The sequence below is a fragment of the Piliocolobus tephrosceles genome, chromosome 18 (genome assembly GCF_002776525.5).
Source record: "Piliocolobus tephrosceles isolate RC106 chromosome 18, ASM277652v3, whole genome shotgun sequence".
Classification (NCBI taxonomy): domain Eukaryota; kingdom Metazoa; phylum Chordata; class Mammalia; order Primates; family Cercopithecidae; genus Piliocolobus; species Piliocolobus tephrosceles.
In genome coordinates, this window is record NC_045451.1 from 33,125,557 (window position 1) to 33,143,393 (window position 17,837).

A 17,837-nucleotide genomic window follows, 5' to 3' on the forward strand; every position below is an offset into this window, starting at 1 on the left:
TTTTTCCTCCTTTTTTCTTCCTCCTTGTTTTGGATTAGCATTTTGTCTGTTGTTTGTGGTAAGCATTACAATAACCACCATGTAAGGAACACTCTTTATCTGCTACGCAAGACCACAAATAGTTTTAAATATGTTATTTAATCCTTACGTCCTCCAAAGCAAGTAGTTCTCTCATTTTTCTCACGGGAAAGCTGAGGCTCAAAAAGGTTCAGTGAATTGCCCAAGGACACATAGTCAACATATGCTAAAGCTGGGATTCAAGCCTGACTCCAGGGCCTATGTTCCTACTATTCGGCTATGTCCTACTCCCTACAAAACCCCCAACCCTATTCCAAGTGCTCCCATAGCACCTTGTACTTTCACAGGGTGCCTCTCCCCTAAATGGTAGCCTGTGTGAGGGCAGGAACATGTCTGGATCACCACTCCAACCCAGCATCTGCCATAGTGCCTACCAAATCATATAGTCCATTGTATAATCATAGGAAATCGGTTGATGTACTCATAGTAAATATTCTAAGGAGAAAAAAGTCATGATCATCTTAATAGATTTTGAAAAGGTATTAGGGAAAAGTCAATAGGCACTTCTCATATTAAAAAATTGTTTTAGTAAAGTAGGAGAAAGGGGCTTCCTGACAAACAATTCAAAAGAATAATGCACAATAGACACAAACACACAATTTACCTAAGATAAAATATGGACTTATGGACTATATGATTTTTCTCATGTGTCTCATTTTCTACTGAATGCCAGACATTGTGCTAGGACATTAGAATCTGAGGTTAAAAGCATTTATGCCTGTAAATGGGGAGACCTTTGCTTTTAGACTGCTAATGGGAGTTGGTTCCTTCTAGTCAAAACTTGAGCAGAGTTGGGTTTTGCTTCTTCAGTGTGCCACCAGCTTCAGATTCCTCTAGCAGCTCTTTATTTTATGCTTAAAGGGTGGAGTCTACAGCGTCAGAGGGTTTTTTTCAGTGTTTCTTTAGTACTCCATTTTCAGCAGTCCCAGCAGTAGGACTGGAGAAGAAATCTCTCTGTTGTCCTAGTCCAGCCTCAATCCTGGAGAGTCCTTGTGTGCACCTGCATCTCAGAGGTAGACCTTTCTCTGCATTCCTGTCCCTTCTCCAGTGGTAGCAGACCTGTGCTTGATATTGGAATGAGTATAGGATCCTGAACCCAACTTGGTTCCCTTCCTCAAATCCCAGGACTAGAAAGATTTTTGCTTTTATTCCTCTATCAGCAGGATTGGATCTTTATCTGTGTCCTGGAGGTGAGAGAGCTTCCTACCTCTTGTTCAGGGGCAGACATCTTTCTACCTTCCCCCTAGAGACAATGAAAATTTGCCTGTGCTACAGGCCAAGAGGGTTTGCTGCCCTGCAGCTTAAGGCTTTTTCTTAGCTTGAGAGAAGGGTCAGGGAAGCAAGTGAGTCTTGGCGCCTGCCCCCAGCAGCAGTTATCACCTCCTGCAAGCTTGAGCAGTGATAGAGGGGCCCTCTTCAGTCTCCTGCTCCATACCAGCCTTTCTCATGAGCACCTAGTAGAGGATAGTGAGGAAGAGCTCTTAAACGAACATAAAATCTCTTGCATCTGGGCTTCAGGTTTCAAGACTGACACATTAGACCACACTTAGCCTTTAATAATTCATCAACATTTTAGCTGCTTTCTTCTTAGCCACTTCTGTGGATACCACTTCTTCCTTGCATGCTCAGCCAAAGGTGCTTGTGTTCCTTCTTTCCTTAGAAGAGGTACTTGACCCTCTTTGGAATTCATTTATCTGGTTGCCTTATGAAATCATATTCTGATGAACTTAAGAAGATTTAAGATTTATTATCTGGTTTTTTCCTCCTCACTAAGGAGAGTCATTCTTTGTTACTTTCCACATCCTACACAGAAACCGAGGTCCAGGTTCCTTATAATGTGTCCGCATGTGACCCAGATAGCCTGTTTATCTTACATTTGAAGGAACCGAGGCCTGCGAAAGTGACGTGCCCTGTCCATGGCAAAACTGGGACTAGAACCCAATCTGGAGCTTCTCTCCGTGGACTTGGAGCTACTCTGTTTCTCTCTCTCTCTCTCTCTCTCTTTTTAACTTTTTGTTTAACTTGAGCTTATTACACCTCTATATGTACATATGTAAAAGACAGTACATATTTACTGTCTTTTTTGGCATCACTGACTCTTCTTCCCAAGAAAGAATGAAGAAAAGGCATCAAGCGTTATAGGTCTCTAAAGTCAATATGTAATCCATGACACACAGGTTTAGAGATTATTTCCCTTCTGTGTGTTAACAGTATCAAAGATAAATAGCATATATTGAAAACCGAAGAATCAATAGGTTCCTTGGGTTGGAGAATTATTATTTTGAAACTTAGCTTTGTGCATTTTTACTTGTAAAGGTTTTTGGATTTTCTTCTTCTAAAAACCAATAATGACTCTATTCAAGGTGGCAGGGTAATCTAAATTCTGAACTTTCCTGAAGTTTGAAGTTACCCTGAATACTTTTCTATTTTAATTACATTATTTGGTTATATTAATAAAATTTACTTTCTAAATTCAGTATTGTCTAAATACTTTATGAAGCTGAGACTTGAGGTTAGGAAGGGGTTTTTAAAAATTATTTAAGTACTTATTTTTGCAAATAAAAACTGTAACTCAAGTGATGTAGCAAAGGTCACACAGCTAATTATTGGCAGTGCTGGGACTCCTGGATCTCAGATTGGGATGAGACGAGGCACTCAGTAGAAAGTCAAAGACTTTTTTTTTTTTAAAAAAAACACATCTTCCTAAAGTATTGTTCTACTCAGATTTTACTTTTCATAGGCTGTAGAAAGGGATCTCTTTTTCTAATGAAACACCAATATAGTCTAAGAAGAATGAAAATGAACACTAATACTTAAGGTAAAACACTGAATTTTTTTTTTATTATACCTAAGTTCTAGGGTACATGTGCACAATGTGCAGGTTTGTTACATATGTATACATGTGCCATGTTGGTGTGCTGCACCCATTAAGTCATCATTTACATTCGGTATATCTCCTAATGCTATCCCTATCCCTACCCCATGATAGGCCCTGCTGTGTGATGTTCCCCATCCTGTGTCCAAGTGTTCTCATTGTTCAATTCCCACCTATGAGTGAGAACATGCAGTGTTTGGTTTTCTGTCCTTGTGATAGTTTGCTCAGAATGATGGTTTCCAACTTCATCCATGTCCCTACAAAGGACATGAACTCATCCTTTTTTATGGCTGCATAGTATTCCATGGTGTATATGTACCACATTTTCTTAATCCAGTCTATCACTGATGGACATTTGGGTTGGTTCCAACTCTTTGCTATTGTGAATAGTGCTGCAATAAACATACGTGTGCGTGAAAACACTGAATTTTTAAAAACAGAACACCAAGCTCTGGTACGCACTTGTCTCTTCTGCTGGCAGGGGGCCTGAGGAAGGGTGAGAAACTCCATTCTGCACCCCAAGTTCTGCCTAGTGCAAGTGGCCTGCTGACATCTGATTGTCAGGGGCTGCAGCTCTGTTGGATTTCAATCAGAACACTCCTTTTTGTGTGAGTTCTCTGGCTCTTCTCCAGATGTGGAAAAACGTGGCTTTAGCCAGTGTGCTCTGGCAGCCACTGTTCTCTTGTTGCTGCCTCCAGTGCCTTTGCAGTAGTGTATGTTAAAGAACAACTTTCCAGAGTGTTGTGGTTGAGGCTCGTGGGTCACATTCAAACCACATCCAAGGAGTGTAGAAAAAGACCACATGGTTTTACATCCCCGCATGAGACCAGTGGTGCAGTAACTGCTCTCTCCTCATGGGCTCCCCCTCCCACTGCTTTATTAAGGTTACCCATTGTCTTTTTAGGTCACAGGATTTATTCTTCAGCTCTGATTTTGTGTGTAATATAAAAACTGTTCTTTCTATCAGAAGCTCAGTATTTTGGGACAAATCCAGTTCTGGCTAGAAATAACATGGCCACAAAGCTTTCCAGTGTGTGCACCAGAGAATTAACAACATAAAGATAACAAGAGTCTATCACCAAGTGATTGCCTTTGAAGGCCATTGGCGCATTAACTTTAAAGAGAACCTTCCTTGTGCATTTCCTCCCCCTACTCCCCCCTTTTGGCAAAATCCCATTAATTTTGTTGAAGGTTTTATTTTCTGCTGAAAATGCAGGAAATTTAGACAACTCTCTTGGAATCCCCCCAAAACTAATACAAACAAGATACATATGCTTCTCTTAAGGAAACTAAAAATAAAGATTTGAAACTATTTAACTGTATAAATTCCCTCATAAAAGGAAAAGGAAGTTTAGAGAATGAGAGGCAACTCTGACTGCTGTTAACAAGGTAAAACATTCCCACAATGGCCAACTTGTCTATTTGATATGAAATTACTACTTAGCCATAGAATTTTTTTTTTTTTTTTTTTTGAGACGGAGTCTTGCTCTGTCGCCCAGGCTGGGGTGCAGTGGCCGGATCTCAGCTCACTGCAAGCTCTGCCTCCCGGGTTCACGCCATTCTCCTGCCTCAGCCTCCCGAGTAGCTGGGACTACAGGCGCCCGCCACGTTGCCCGGCTAGTTTTTTGTATTTTTTAGTAGAGACGGGGTTTCACCCTGTGAGCCAGGATGGTCTCTATCTCCTGAACTCTTGATTCGCCCGTCTCGGCCTCCCAAAGTGCTGGGATTACAGGCTTGAGCCATCACGCCCGGCCGCCATAGAATTTGTTGAGCTTTCATTCCCAGCATGTATGATATATCAGAAACATCTGAAAATGGGATCATTTTCTTGTTTTTACGTTTGAAATTGTTTGCAGTAAAATAAGTAGGCCCATTTTTTGGAGGAGAAAGCCTATCTGATGTGGAAGCTGTAAGGACTAAGAGGAAAAATACCATGGCTGCCCCATCGATGAACCAGCAGATTCTATTATGGCTCCATTGAGGAGCCAGCAGATTCTACCTCTGACAAAGCTAATTTTGACACAATACTGAGGAAATATGATTAATTTTCAAAAGCGTGTCTTCTGTAAAATCTTATTTTATTTCATAAATGTAAGTCATTTTTCTATACATTGACTACTTTTATAAATTAATAAGAGTGGGATTTTGGACTTACATTTAAAACTAAGAAACTTGAGTTCTGAGTTCTTTGCACTTATAGTAATTTCAACTTTGGGAAGCCATTTTTTTTATGATAATGTCTGAAGTTAAAATGATTTTTCTCCTTCAAAATACTTTGATAATGTATTTGTGGATGTTTTGGATAACACCCACATAGTGCTTACCATGTGTTACACACTGTTTTAAGTATTTTACAAATGCTACCTCATTTAAAATTTATGAAAAAAAAGCAAATAATATTAAATACCATTTGAAATTCGGACACCAAAATAATGAGATTAGATAAATTTTAGGTCTATTTAAATACTGAAATTTGGATGATTTTGTAATTTTAAAGAAACTCTCCAAATTCCTGCTTTTTTCTTCTTTTTACAAGTGGTGATTATAACCCAATAATGCTTTTTAAAAATAAAACATAAAGGATTTCGTTTATTACCACATGTAGTAGGTACCTGCATCAGACATCTAATCAGAGTAGCAAGTTGAAGATGCAAATAACTGGGAAATTATAGTTGTTGAGATAGTTTTCCTTTGAAATTAGAATTAGCCAAAAATTTGATACTTTTTTTTTTTAAGTAAATCAGAATCTCAGGGTACATAATTTACTCCTGTGGCTTGTGATTATTTCATGATCTGCTTGGTACCTTGAAGCTGTAGTTGATCTTCCAACACCAATGGGAGGATCCAGAGCATAGTTTCTAGGAAACAACTTACACAGTAGGAATTCTGTCTGTTCCGTAAAGGATAATCGAAGTAGTGGTTAGCAGAGAACTGTTGTCACTTAAAAACGGAAATGAATTAGTTGCAAGGATTACAAATGTATAAATACTTATGTATCTTAATGGGGATAACAGAATTCACAGCATTACATCTGTGATCAAAACAGTCCAAATGCTAGACATCTAGCAAAGTGCAAATAAGATGATGAGAAGGCTTTAAACCAGGTTGTATTGAGGGACACTTGAGGTTGCTGATGGGCTTGAGAAGAAGGTGATAGCTATGGCAGTGGAATAGACTGAAGACCAGCGAGTAGGAGTAGAGTGGTGGATTTCTGCCAAACTGCAACAGCTTTCTGTACTGCATAGAAAGAATGAGGAGCCTTTCAAAAGTGTTCCGTCTTCAAGGATGGGTTGGTTGACCACTTGGTATGAATGTTATAGGGATTCTAGCATTAAGGGGAGCGACTTTAGTGTCTTTTGTATCTTCTGAGTGTGTTTTATAATTTTACGATTCTTTGACCAAATTCTAAGCTTTCTAATTGGATAGATAATAACTGAATTAGTCAGAAATAAATTAAAGAATTGCTGAATTGAAAAAAGTAATGCACATAGAAATTCTTGGTATAGCTTTTGGAATATAATAAAACCAATTAACGTAGACCAGACTTCAAGGAAACTTGATTTTATTTCTCTTTCTTGAAAGAGAGTACTTACGAGTACTTATGTCACTACTACCACTGACCTCCAGCCAATGCAAGCTAGTAGGGCTGCCCTGGTTGTGCTCAACCTGCATCCACTAGGACTAGCAGTGCCAACTAGTTGTTAAATATTTGGAATTTCACCCCTGGGCATAACCAGAAAGGAAATTATTCTTAACCTCATGAAAAGGGTATCTATGTTGAGGTTTATAGGGATTCTTTATATTGAAATGTTAATAATTTTTTATTATTATTATTTTTGAGACAGAGTCTTACTCTGTCACCCAGGCTGGAGTGCAGTAGGCGATCTCGCTGGGATTACAGGTGTGTGCCACCACGCCCAGCTAATTTTTTGTATATTTAGTAGAGGCAAGGTTTCACCATGTTAGGATGGTCTTGATCTCCTGACCTCGTGATCTGCCTGCCTCAGCCTCCCAAAGTGCTGAGATTACAGGTGTGAGCCACTGCGCCTGGCCTGATAACTTTAGAGTGTTACATATTAAAGTAAATATTGACGGAAAATTATAATTAGCTACTCTTTAAACTTACTTCTGAATTATGTTTCTCATTTTTGTTTTTCAAAATAGTAGTACATTAAAATACAGAAGATTCTAGCATGGCAGTCCAGCCAAATATGATATCATATAAAATGTGTTTGCTGTAACCTCCCGCAGTATATCATTAGTCAATTTGAGTAATACTAGAAACTATATGTTCTCCTCATTTAATTTATAAATCTGCAACTGAATATAATCTATAAAAGATAGCATAAGAATTTGTCACAGAAACAATGTAAGATAAGTTAGGTAAAATATCCAATAACTCTAAAAATAAGAGGGTTAGTGTAACTCTTAAAGAGCCTTTAGTCGGATTCATGCAAAGTAAAAACTAATGTAGAGCATGCTTATTCATATAAAGTTTCTTTCTTTTTTTTTTTTTTTTTTTTTTTTTTGGAGACAGGGTCTCACTCTGTTGCCCAGGCTGGAGTGTAGTGGCATGATCATAGCTCACTGCAGCCTCAAACCCCTGAACTCAGGCAATCCTCCTGCCTCAGCCTCTTGAGTAACTGGGACTGTAGTCATGCACCACCACATCACAGCTAGATAATTTTTAAGTTTTTTTTAGAGATGGGGTCTTGCTCAGTTGCTGAAACTGCTTTTGACTCCTGGCCTCAAGTGATCCTCCTGCCTCAGTCTCCCAAAATGCTAGGATTACAGGTGTGAGCTGCTGTACCCAGCCTAAAGTTTCTATTTTGTACTTTCCCTGACTTGGGAATAAAATAAGTAGTCAATATTTTAGCCTGGGTTTAAACTAGCAGGTGCCTGTTTAGGAATTAGGTATATTACCCTGTTTGTTTCAGCAAATTACTTATTTAAACATTGAGAATAAACTCTCAATGTGTTTGAAAGCAGAAATTCTAAGCTATCTGCAGATAATTTTTGAAGTATAAGTTTCATATATCAGCGCTTATACTTAGCATAAGTGAGTGTATAAAATATATATGAACATAAAATTCTACAGAAAGCTAATATTTCGACTTGATTATATTTCTAAAGTAGTCATACCATTTCATTGAGTTGCCCTTAAATGACTGTGAGAGAGAATTCTGAAGTTTGAAGTCTCTTCCTTCTTCTATACTAATTCAAATACCAAAATGAGAAGCAAATATAATTCAGACAACTTCTGGTCAAGATTATCTTGTTAGTTCCAAATTTGAAGTCTCATCTTCTCCCCTTTGCTTCAAAAACATAACAATAATAGATGAATCATAAAAAGAAAACATTTTAAACACATAGCCAAATCCCAAAATGAGACAGCTATTTCTTGATGGAACAGAAACAGAAAAAGCAGTCAAAACAGTGAGCCTGCTGAGCTGGAAGGAGGAGAAGTGGCTGGGAGCTCAGCTACTGTAGGCCAGACACTAGTGCCAGGTTCTCTGCTAGAAATTAGGAGCTGGAATAGATCCTTTATTGAAATAAAGAGCCTCAATAAATGTGTTAATAATAACAGTTAAATTCTATGTCTGGGGAGGCAAGAGTACACAGAAACAGCCTCACCATGGGATCTTGAAACAAACTGATACCGGCATGGTGATAAGCCCGGCCAGTACTGTCTTTAGTGTGATTGTAGGGCAGGAGCACCGAGGCACCAATTATGAGACCTGGTTTCGGTCTGAGACTCTAGGAAGCCACCACATAACCTATAGATTTGGAAGTATTAAACCGTATTAGATGAGCTTGCATAACAAAATACATGCTGAAATTAACAATAGAAAAATAACAGTCATGATCATAATTAAGGTAAATTTATCCAAATAGAATTAAAAACTAATAGAATAACTATGGGAATATTTTGAGTAGCCTCAAAGATAAATGAAGGAATAATATTCATAAAAAAGAGTATATAGGAAATAAAAACAGAAAGAAATGAAATAACATGACTGTGAGAGAGAACTAGTTAACTAGAAAGCTTAAAATGAAAAATATAGTCATTAAAAATCAAAGCTTAGTAAACAAGATTGATCTATACTGGACACTATCAAAGAGAGTTAATAAATTGGAAGATAATAATTAGAAAAGATTATCCAAGTTATCTTTATGGAAGAGACTAGGTTGTCAGGTCAAAAGTGCACTCCGAATATACTGAGCAAGACGAATGAGAATAAGCCAATACCTAGACTTGTGGTTGTGAAGCTGAAGAATATAAAGCAGGAGTCCACAACATTTTTGGTACCTGGGACCGGTTTTGTGGAAGATGGTTTTTCCATGAACTGGTTGATGGTTTCAGGATGATTCAAGTGCATAACATTTATTGTACACTTTATTTCTATTATTATTATATTGTAATATATAATGAAATAATTACACAACCCAACTCACTGTCATGTAGAATCAGAGGGAGCACTGAGCTTCTTAATCTGTATTTGGAGCTGCTCCCCAGCCTTAGCACCACCTCCTCAGTTCCACCTCAGATCATCAGGCATTAGATTCCCGTAAGGAGTGTGCAACCCAGATCCCTCACATGTGCAATTCACTCCCATTCAGGGAAATGGTCACTAAGGTAGTAACAGTGTATTTCTCTATATCTTTCAGGTAGTGAGTTTTAAAAAGAATGAGTATACCTGCTGTTGGTGAAAAAATGGTAGAAAGGGCCTTCCTACATTGCTGGTATAAATGTATTGTCATCACCCTAAACAATCTGATGGCATCTATTAACATTACAAATACACCCTTTTCAGCAGTCCCTCTCCTGGAATCTATCCCAGAGACGTAAACGTACCCATATATAAACACATCTACCAGGAGGCTTATCAACCTTATTCACAGAAACAAGGAAACTGGATATATATTGGATGCCCATCAGCAGAATGTTATGATATATTTTACATGTTATATATATATATGCTATAAACCTATACTACATGTCTACTATTTTTACTTTAGAAGTCAGTTCTCTTTTAGAATGATTAAAAATAAGAAAAATATCTTGCTTCCCTTGTGGACATCTACATTTCTGTCTGTTTTCATATTTCTTCTCCCTGAAGAAATCCCTCTAATATTTTGTATAGTGCAGGTAATAAATTAGCTTATTTTTGTCTGAAAAAGTCTTTTCTTCACCTTCATATTTGAAAGATATTTTTGCTGGGTATGGGATACTTGGCTGACTGTTATTTTATTTCAGTGCTTTAATGATGCCACTACATTTAGGTTGGACTGCATCGCTTCTCCTAAGTCAGCTGTGACTCTTATCTCTGCGCCTCTGTATTTAATGTGTGTGCGTGCGTGTGTGTGTACGTGTGTTTGGTTTTGGTTTTTAAGCTGTCCTCAAGATTTTCTCTTTGTCTTTGATTTTTAATAATTTGAATTTGATGGATCTAAGTAGATGGTTCTTTTGGTTTTTGGGGGTGGAGTGACCATGGATATTTTCTGACGTGCTTGAATCTGTTTGATTTTTTTTTATTATTATTTATAGGAAATGCTCAGTCATTATCTCTTCAAATATCTCTTTTGCCCCATTCTTTCTCTCTTTTCCTTCTGGGAGTCAATTACATGTATATTAATGCATTTCATATTATTTTACAGCCTTCATTGGATTCTCTGTCTTGTTTTCTCACTCTTTTTCTCTTTGTAGGGTTGGTTTGTGCAGTTTCTGTTAACCTGCCTTCAGGTTTGCAGTTCATTCGCAAGCTCTGTCCAGTCTATTGTTGAAACCTTTTTAAGGCATTCTTCACTGCAGTCACTACATTTTACAAAAATTGTATCTTTACCATTTGTCTCTTTCTTATAGTTTTTAACTCTGCTGAAATTCCCAATCAATTCAAACAAATTTTATAGATCATAGTTCTTTTAGATTCCCTCTTTGATATTTTCAGAATGTTTTATCTCTGTGTCATATTCTGCTGATGACTTTGTCTCTTCAACATGGATTCTTTTACTTGCTTTGTTGTGTGTTTCATACATTTCAATTGAATGTTAAACATTGTATTTAAGTAAACAGAGGCAGAGGCTGGGTTCAGTGGCCCACCCATGTAATCCCAGCACTTTGGGAGACTGAGATGGGAAAATTGCTTGAACCCAGGAATTCAAGGCTGCAGTGAGCTAGGATCGCGTCACTGCACTCCAGCCCAGGTGACAGGGTGAGACCCTGACTCAAAAAAAAGGTAAAAAAAGACAGAGGTAAATTGTATGGAAATAGGCATACCTTTTCATCTCTTAAGCAGGGAAAGTAAACTTTTTCTGTAAAGAGCCAGATAGTCAATACTTTTTATTTTATAGGCCAGATAGACTCTGAAGTCTACTTTACCTAATACTAATATAAGTCAGTCCTCCATATTTTGAGTTAGGCATGCACAGATTCAACCAACACAGATTGAAAGTACATACAGTTGGCCCTTCGTATCCTCGGATTCCACACCCACAGATTTTTTTTATCTATGGATGGAGTGAGCAACTGTAGTATGCCATTTTGTATAAGGGACTTGAGCATCTGCAGATTTTTGGTATTTCCAAGGCACGGGGATGTCCTGGAACCAATCCCTTAAAGATATGGTATACTGTATAGCCACTCCTGCTTTCTTTTGACTTATGTTTGCGTAGGTATCTTTCCGTCCTTTTACTTTCAACCTAACTATATTAGAAGTTTCTCATAGATAGCATATAGTTGATTGGTGTGCTTTTAATCCACTCTGACATTCCTTGGATTTTAACTATTGTAGACTATTTGCAATTAATGTAGTTATTAATATGTAACTGCCATTTTACTTTCTGTTTTTAGTTGGTTTCCCCTTTTTCATTTGCATTTTTTCTGCCTTCCTGTATGGAAATTTTTTTAGAATCCCATTTTGATATATCTCTAGTTCTTTTTTCTTTTTCTTTTTCTTTTTTTTTTTTTCTGAGACGGTCTGGCTCTGTCACTCAGGCTGGAATGCAATGGAGCAATCTCAACTCACTGTAACCTCCACCTCTCAGGCTTAAGCCATCCTCCCACCTCAGCCTCCCAAGTAGCTGAGGCTACAGGTGTGTGCCACCTGCCTGGCTAATTTTTGTATTTTTTGTAGAGATGGGGTTTCACCATGTTGCCCAGGCTGGTCTCAAACTCTTGAGCTCAAGTGATCTGCCCACCTTGGCCTCCCAAAGTGCTGGGATTACAGGCATGATGAGCCACCGCACCCAGCCTTGATATATCTATAGTATTTTTGTTTCTCGTCAGGTAGATTTGCTCTAGACATTACATTATATGTACATAGCTTATCGCAGTTTAGTAGTGTTGATATTTTACCAGTTCAAGTGAGCTGTAGAAACCTTTGTCCCTTTAAATCCCTTACCCACCTTTGTTTATAATTGTTTTAGATATTTCTTTTTTTTTTTTTTTTTTTTTTTGAGACGGAGTCTCGCTCTGTCTCCCGGGCTGGAGTGCAGTGGCGGGATCTCAGCTCACTGCAAGCCCCGCCTCCCGGGTTTACACCATTCTCCTGCCTCAGCCTCCGGAGTAGCTGGGACTACAGGCGCCCGCCACCTCGCCCGGCTAGTTTTTTGTATTTTTTAGTAGAGACGGGGTTTCACAGTGTTAGCCAGGATGGTCTCGATCTCCTGACCTCGTGATCCGCCCGTCTCGGCCTCCCAAAGTGCTGGGATTACAGGCTTGAGCCACCGCGCCCGGCCGAGATATTTCTTTACATACATTGAGAACCACATCAATCTTATAATTTTTGCTTCAACTGTCAAATATATTACAGAATACTGAAGAGGAAAGGAAAGTCTGTTGTATATACCCATGTGCTTGCTCCTTCCATTGCCCTTTTCTTCCAAGAGGTTTGCTGATTGCTTACTTTGAGCTTTGCTGTTTGGTAACTATTTAATGTTCTGATTCCCAAAGACTATTCACTCCAAGGAAACAGTGACAAAATCATAGTCTGTTTATCTGAGATATAAAGACTGAAATGACAGTGTAGAGCAATGAAGTCATTTTCTGAATGACTTAGTAGTCATTTTCTTGGAATGGGTACTACCCTACCACTACTCTACATCGTGGCAGTCTTAACGATTTAGGGTAGTACAATAGTGAGAATACCAATATAGATCTATTAAATGAGGAACTGAGTAAGCTCCAAATTTTCCTCTAGATTGATAAGTCTATAATTTATTATGTGAAATTCCTAATTATTACCATACTAAGTTCAAAAGATTTTAACCCAAATCCTTTAGTAACTGACAAACCTCATTCTTAAGATTCTTGACAGAAATAATCTTGATGAGCTTCTCTGTGTGATCTTTCCAGTTGTGTTATAATATTAAGGCAATTTCTCTTATTTTGATTAATTCTATTGCAAGGAGAAAAAGAGTGACTCTGTGTTGGGGTTTCTTTTCTTTATGAGGCACAAGACCTAAATGTCATTGAAGAGGTGATTCGAATGATGTTGGAGATCATCAATTCCTGCCTGACAAATTCCCTTCACCACAACCCAAACTTGGTATACGCCCTGCTTTACAAACGCGATCTCTTCGAACAATTTCGAACTCATCCTTCATTTCAGGATATAATGCAAAATATTGATCTGGTAAGTATAAATGAAGACATTTATTATGATTCTTTTGTAAGTGTTAAAGCAGAGAATGTTTAATAAGCCTTGGTAAGAACTGTAATAGTAAGTTTCTTCTTTCAACATTAACTGTATTTGCAGTCTATTTTGCTATAATAATTGTGGTAATCTGTGTATTGTATATACACACACATACATATTTAATACAATTGAAGTCATACTTCATACAGTTCTTTATTCTGCCATTTTTACTTTACACTTAAACTGTGAGCATTTTTCTATGGTATTATCAACTCTTTGAAAGTCTCACATTTTAATATTTATCTAGCCCATGTTTGTGTCCTAAATATATATAACCATTATCCCATTTTTGCTCATTTATTTCCAATGTTTTATATCAATTCATAATGAATGAAAAGTTTATAAATAAGTCTTACCTCAAATTTTAAAATTAATTTTTGATATGGTTTTAAAGCTGGAATTTTACTAGTTTTTCTGTCAAAGGACATCTTTATTTTCAAGATTCAACACAGGTTGCGAAATTGCTTTCCAGAAAAACTATAGAATTTGTGCCTCTGGGCTGGGCGCAGTGGCTCATGCCTGTAATCCCAGCTACTTGAGAGGGTGAAGCAGGAGAATCACTTGAACCCAGGAGATGGAGGTTGCAGTTAGCTGAGATCACACCATTGTACTCCAGCCTAGGCAACAAGAGTAAAACTCCATCTCCCAAAATAAAAAAAGGCCGGGCAAGCAGTGGCTTACGCCTGTAATCCCAGCACTTTGGAAGGCCAAGATGGGCGGATCACAAGGTCAGGAGATCGAGACCATCCTGGCTAACATGGTGAAACCCCATCTCTGCTAAAAATACAAAAAATTAGCCAGGCGTGGTGGTGGTCGCCTGTAGTCCCAGCTACTCAGGAGGCTGAGGCACAAGAATGGCATGAACCCGGGAGGCAGAGCTTGCCATGAGCCGAGATCGTGCCACTGCACTCCAGCCTGGGCAACAGAGTGAGACTCTGTCTCAAAAAATAATAATAATACTAATTTATGCACCTGTATATCATCTTATACTTCCACAAGTGACCTATGAGAGGATCTATGTCACTGTACTTTTGTAGCTTTGAGCATTGTAATTATTTTAATGTCTTTTTATGGCAAAAATGGTATTTTTTCATATTTTAATTTCCTTAATTACTAATGTGGTTGAACATTTTTTACAGGTCTGTGAATGTTTGCTTCCTGTCCTTTTTAAAAATGTTTTTTGCTAAGTTTTCTACTGCCATATTAGTGTTTCCTGATTCAATTTGGTTCCATAGATATTTTTTGAATAACTAATGTAATTCACAGTGCTAGGTTCAAGTAAACTGAAGAGCCACCATCACTGTCCTTGTGTTACTTATATTTAGGAAGACATTCAATAATTAAGTTATGAAACAAACATAAATATATAATTTCAATAGTAAGTAAACACATGTACATACCTTTCTCTGGGGTGTTTACCCAATAGTGGAATTGCTGGGTGTTGTGTATCATGCCAAACCATTTTCCCTGGGGTGCTACCATTTTACACTTTGGTCACTGCTGTATGAGAATTCCTGTTGCTTTACATACTCATAAAAAATTGTTTTGATAGTTTTGTCAGTTTTGTAATGACATCTTATTATACTTTTAATTTGTAATTCCTTGATTACTAATAAGGATAAGCATATTTCATATGTTTATTAGCCATTTAGAGTTCCTCTTTTGGGACTGCCTGTTCAAGTCTTGTTAGTTTTTCTATTGAGTTATTTCTCTTTTTCTAATCAATATATATTTTATTATTGTTGTGTTCTAGATTCTAAACTTTTCTTGGTTATATGTTGCAAATATCCAATCTCTAACACAGCTACAAACTTTTTAACAGAACTCTAAAACTCCTCTGCAAATAGTCAAACAGATCAGGTAACATTCTCAAATCCACTCTTTCTCTGGAGACCTGCTACCTGCCACACCCGTTGTGCACTGGTTCTCCACGGCTGCAGTATATTCTTGGGAATTGCCTTCAGTGCTCTCCTTTGGTTAAGCCTGGCTCCTGTGTCTTTGTCTTTCTTTGTTTACTACTTTGTATTGATGGAACATCAATATATATAGTAGCTTTCTGGGAAAATGGTGTATATGAGATAGATTTTTTTATTTTTAAATGTATCATGTCTGAAACATCATTCTTCTCCCTTTATATATGACCTGGTCTTTATGGAAGCTTTTCTGATCTCTTTATCCTTGTGTTCTGGAACGTCATGATTTCCTGTGCATTACATAATTGTAGTGGATACTTGGAGAGCCTTTTTAGTCTAGAGACTGATGTTCAATACTATCAAATATTCTTTCTGTTGTTGTTTTTGAGACAGAGTCTCACTCTGTTGCCCATGCTACAGTACAGTGGCATGCTCATGGCTCATTGCAACCTCTGACTCACAGGCTCAAGCAATCCTCCCAGCTCAGCCTCCCAAGTGGCTGGGATACAGGCATGCATCACCACATGCAGATGTGTGTGTGTGTGTGTAAAGGCAAGACCTTGCTATGTTGCCCAGGCTGGTCTCAAACCCCCAGGTCAAGTGATGCTCCCCACTCAGCCAAAGTGTTGGAATTGCAGGCGTGAGCCATTGCACCCAGCCAAATAGTCTTTTAAATTATTTATTCGCTGCCACTTTTTGTCTATGAAATTCTTCTTAATTAGATGGTCATTTCCTTGGAGCCCCTTTATATCAGTATCATTAAATCTTATTTTGGGGGCTAGTCCATGTCCTTAGATAAGAATTCTTCAGGCCTCTGCCTGGAGCGTAGAAGCCTGTCTGTCAGAGTTTTGAAAGCAAAGATAGAGGCTGAACTACTTTAGGGATGGAGAGAGAAGGTAGAGAGTGGCTTCTAAACAAAAACCTTCCTTTTGCTTTCAGGGTGGCAGCAACACATAGATTCTGGTCAAATTTCAGACATTTAAGAATGTCTCTATCCATTCTCGTAAGCCAGTTTGCCGAAGTAGGTTAATCTTTTGCTTGTCTTAGTAGAGTTTTGTGTAGTTGTTAGGTACTTGGTTGAAATCAGGTTTGGGCCATAGCTAGCCTCCCATTCCAGACTCTTAACACATAGGGTGTATTAACTGCTGGATACTCTGGAATCTACACAATGAAATGTGAGTTTAACCTACAGTTGAGTATACTGTTGCAAATCCATTCATTGATTTTCACAGCTTTTTCGTGATTGCTGGTAATCAGAAATCAATATTAAAACTCTCTTCTGTCAGCTTAATTTCATTGGCTTTCCTTAAGCTGCTTCAATTATATACCTAACGATTGCAGCTATAGCAAAATATTTTGCCATGCACACTCTTGTCATTTTCCTAAGCTTATATCAACACCATTTAGGTATCATTAACAGAATTGGAGAATTTGGGTATAGTTGCCATCCGTGCAATCAAGGTAAAGCAGAAACACCATTTCACACAAGGATGTTTATTTTAAGAATCAAACGTTGACATTTTAAGGGAAATCTTTATGAACCAGTATACTCCCATGTAGATTCACTGATATTTAGGATGTGTGTGAGAACATCCTTAGGCAACTTCTCAAATATTTCATCTCTGGCCCCGTGTCCTTCTTGTTAATTCTGAGTTTTAATTAAGAAGTATTGGTGTTGATAAGATCTCTTTAAAATTGAAAAGTGTCAGTGTTAATAAGATTATGAAACAAAGTATTGCCTAAGGAACACCCATCACAAGTTAACTCCGTCTTCTTTTATGGGATAGACTATTTTTGACAACATGGTAAATTGTGGTTTATAGTCTTAAGAATTCGTGTTAGTTTTATGCTTTGATAGAAGACGAGAATGCAAAAGTACCAGTTATTAAGGAAAGTAAAGAGTCCATGGGGGCTGGAGGGTATCTCATGGGAGAATGACGTCCCTGCTATCATCTCAGCTCTCAAAGAAACTATCTGGAACTCAAGCAGAGCCTTTATCCATTCCTCTTTTTGTTTTTGTCTTTGTTTTTTTAATTATATCCATTCCTCTTAACAGTTATTCCTGCAAGCAGTCTTAAGGATTGTAACATCCAGTAGAAATTGTTCTCTCTGTAAAGGCAAATTTATAGGGAGCTATTTACTTACTTCTGAAAAGCTTCTTCTAACCATGTTATTCATGAATTTGTCCAAATTCATTTCTGTTTCTTGCCAGTAGTATTTTTGGAGGTAAAATACTGAGTTTAAGACTCATTATGCTTGTGGGTAAAGGTTTCA

General features: G+C 37.8%; 1 protein-coding gene across 5 annotated transcripts in view; it reads left to right on the forward strand.

Annotated features, from left to right (window-relative positions):
* The window catches only part of DYM (dymeclin), a 416,736-nt gene that overhangs the window by 328,644 nt on the left and 70,255 nt on the right, over positions 1–17,837 (forward strand). For all 5 annotated transcript variants that reach the window (XM_031934503.1, XM_026455157.1, XM_026455155.1 and 2 more), the window contains one exon: positions 13,405–13,587. In XM_031934503.1, the coding sequence (XP_031790363.1) occupies positions 13,405–13,587 (183 nt within the window). The remainder of the gene's footprint in view (positions 1–13,404; positions 13,588–17,837) is intronic.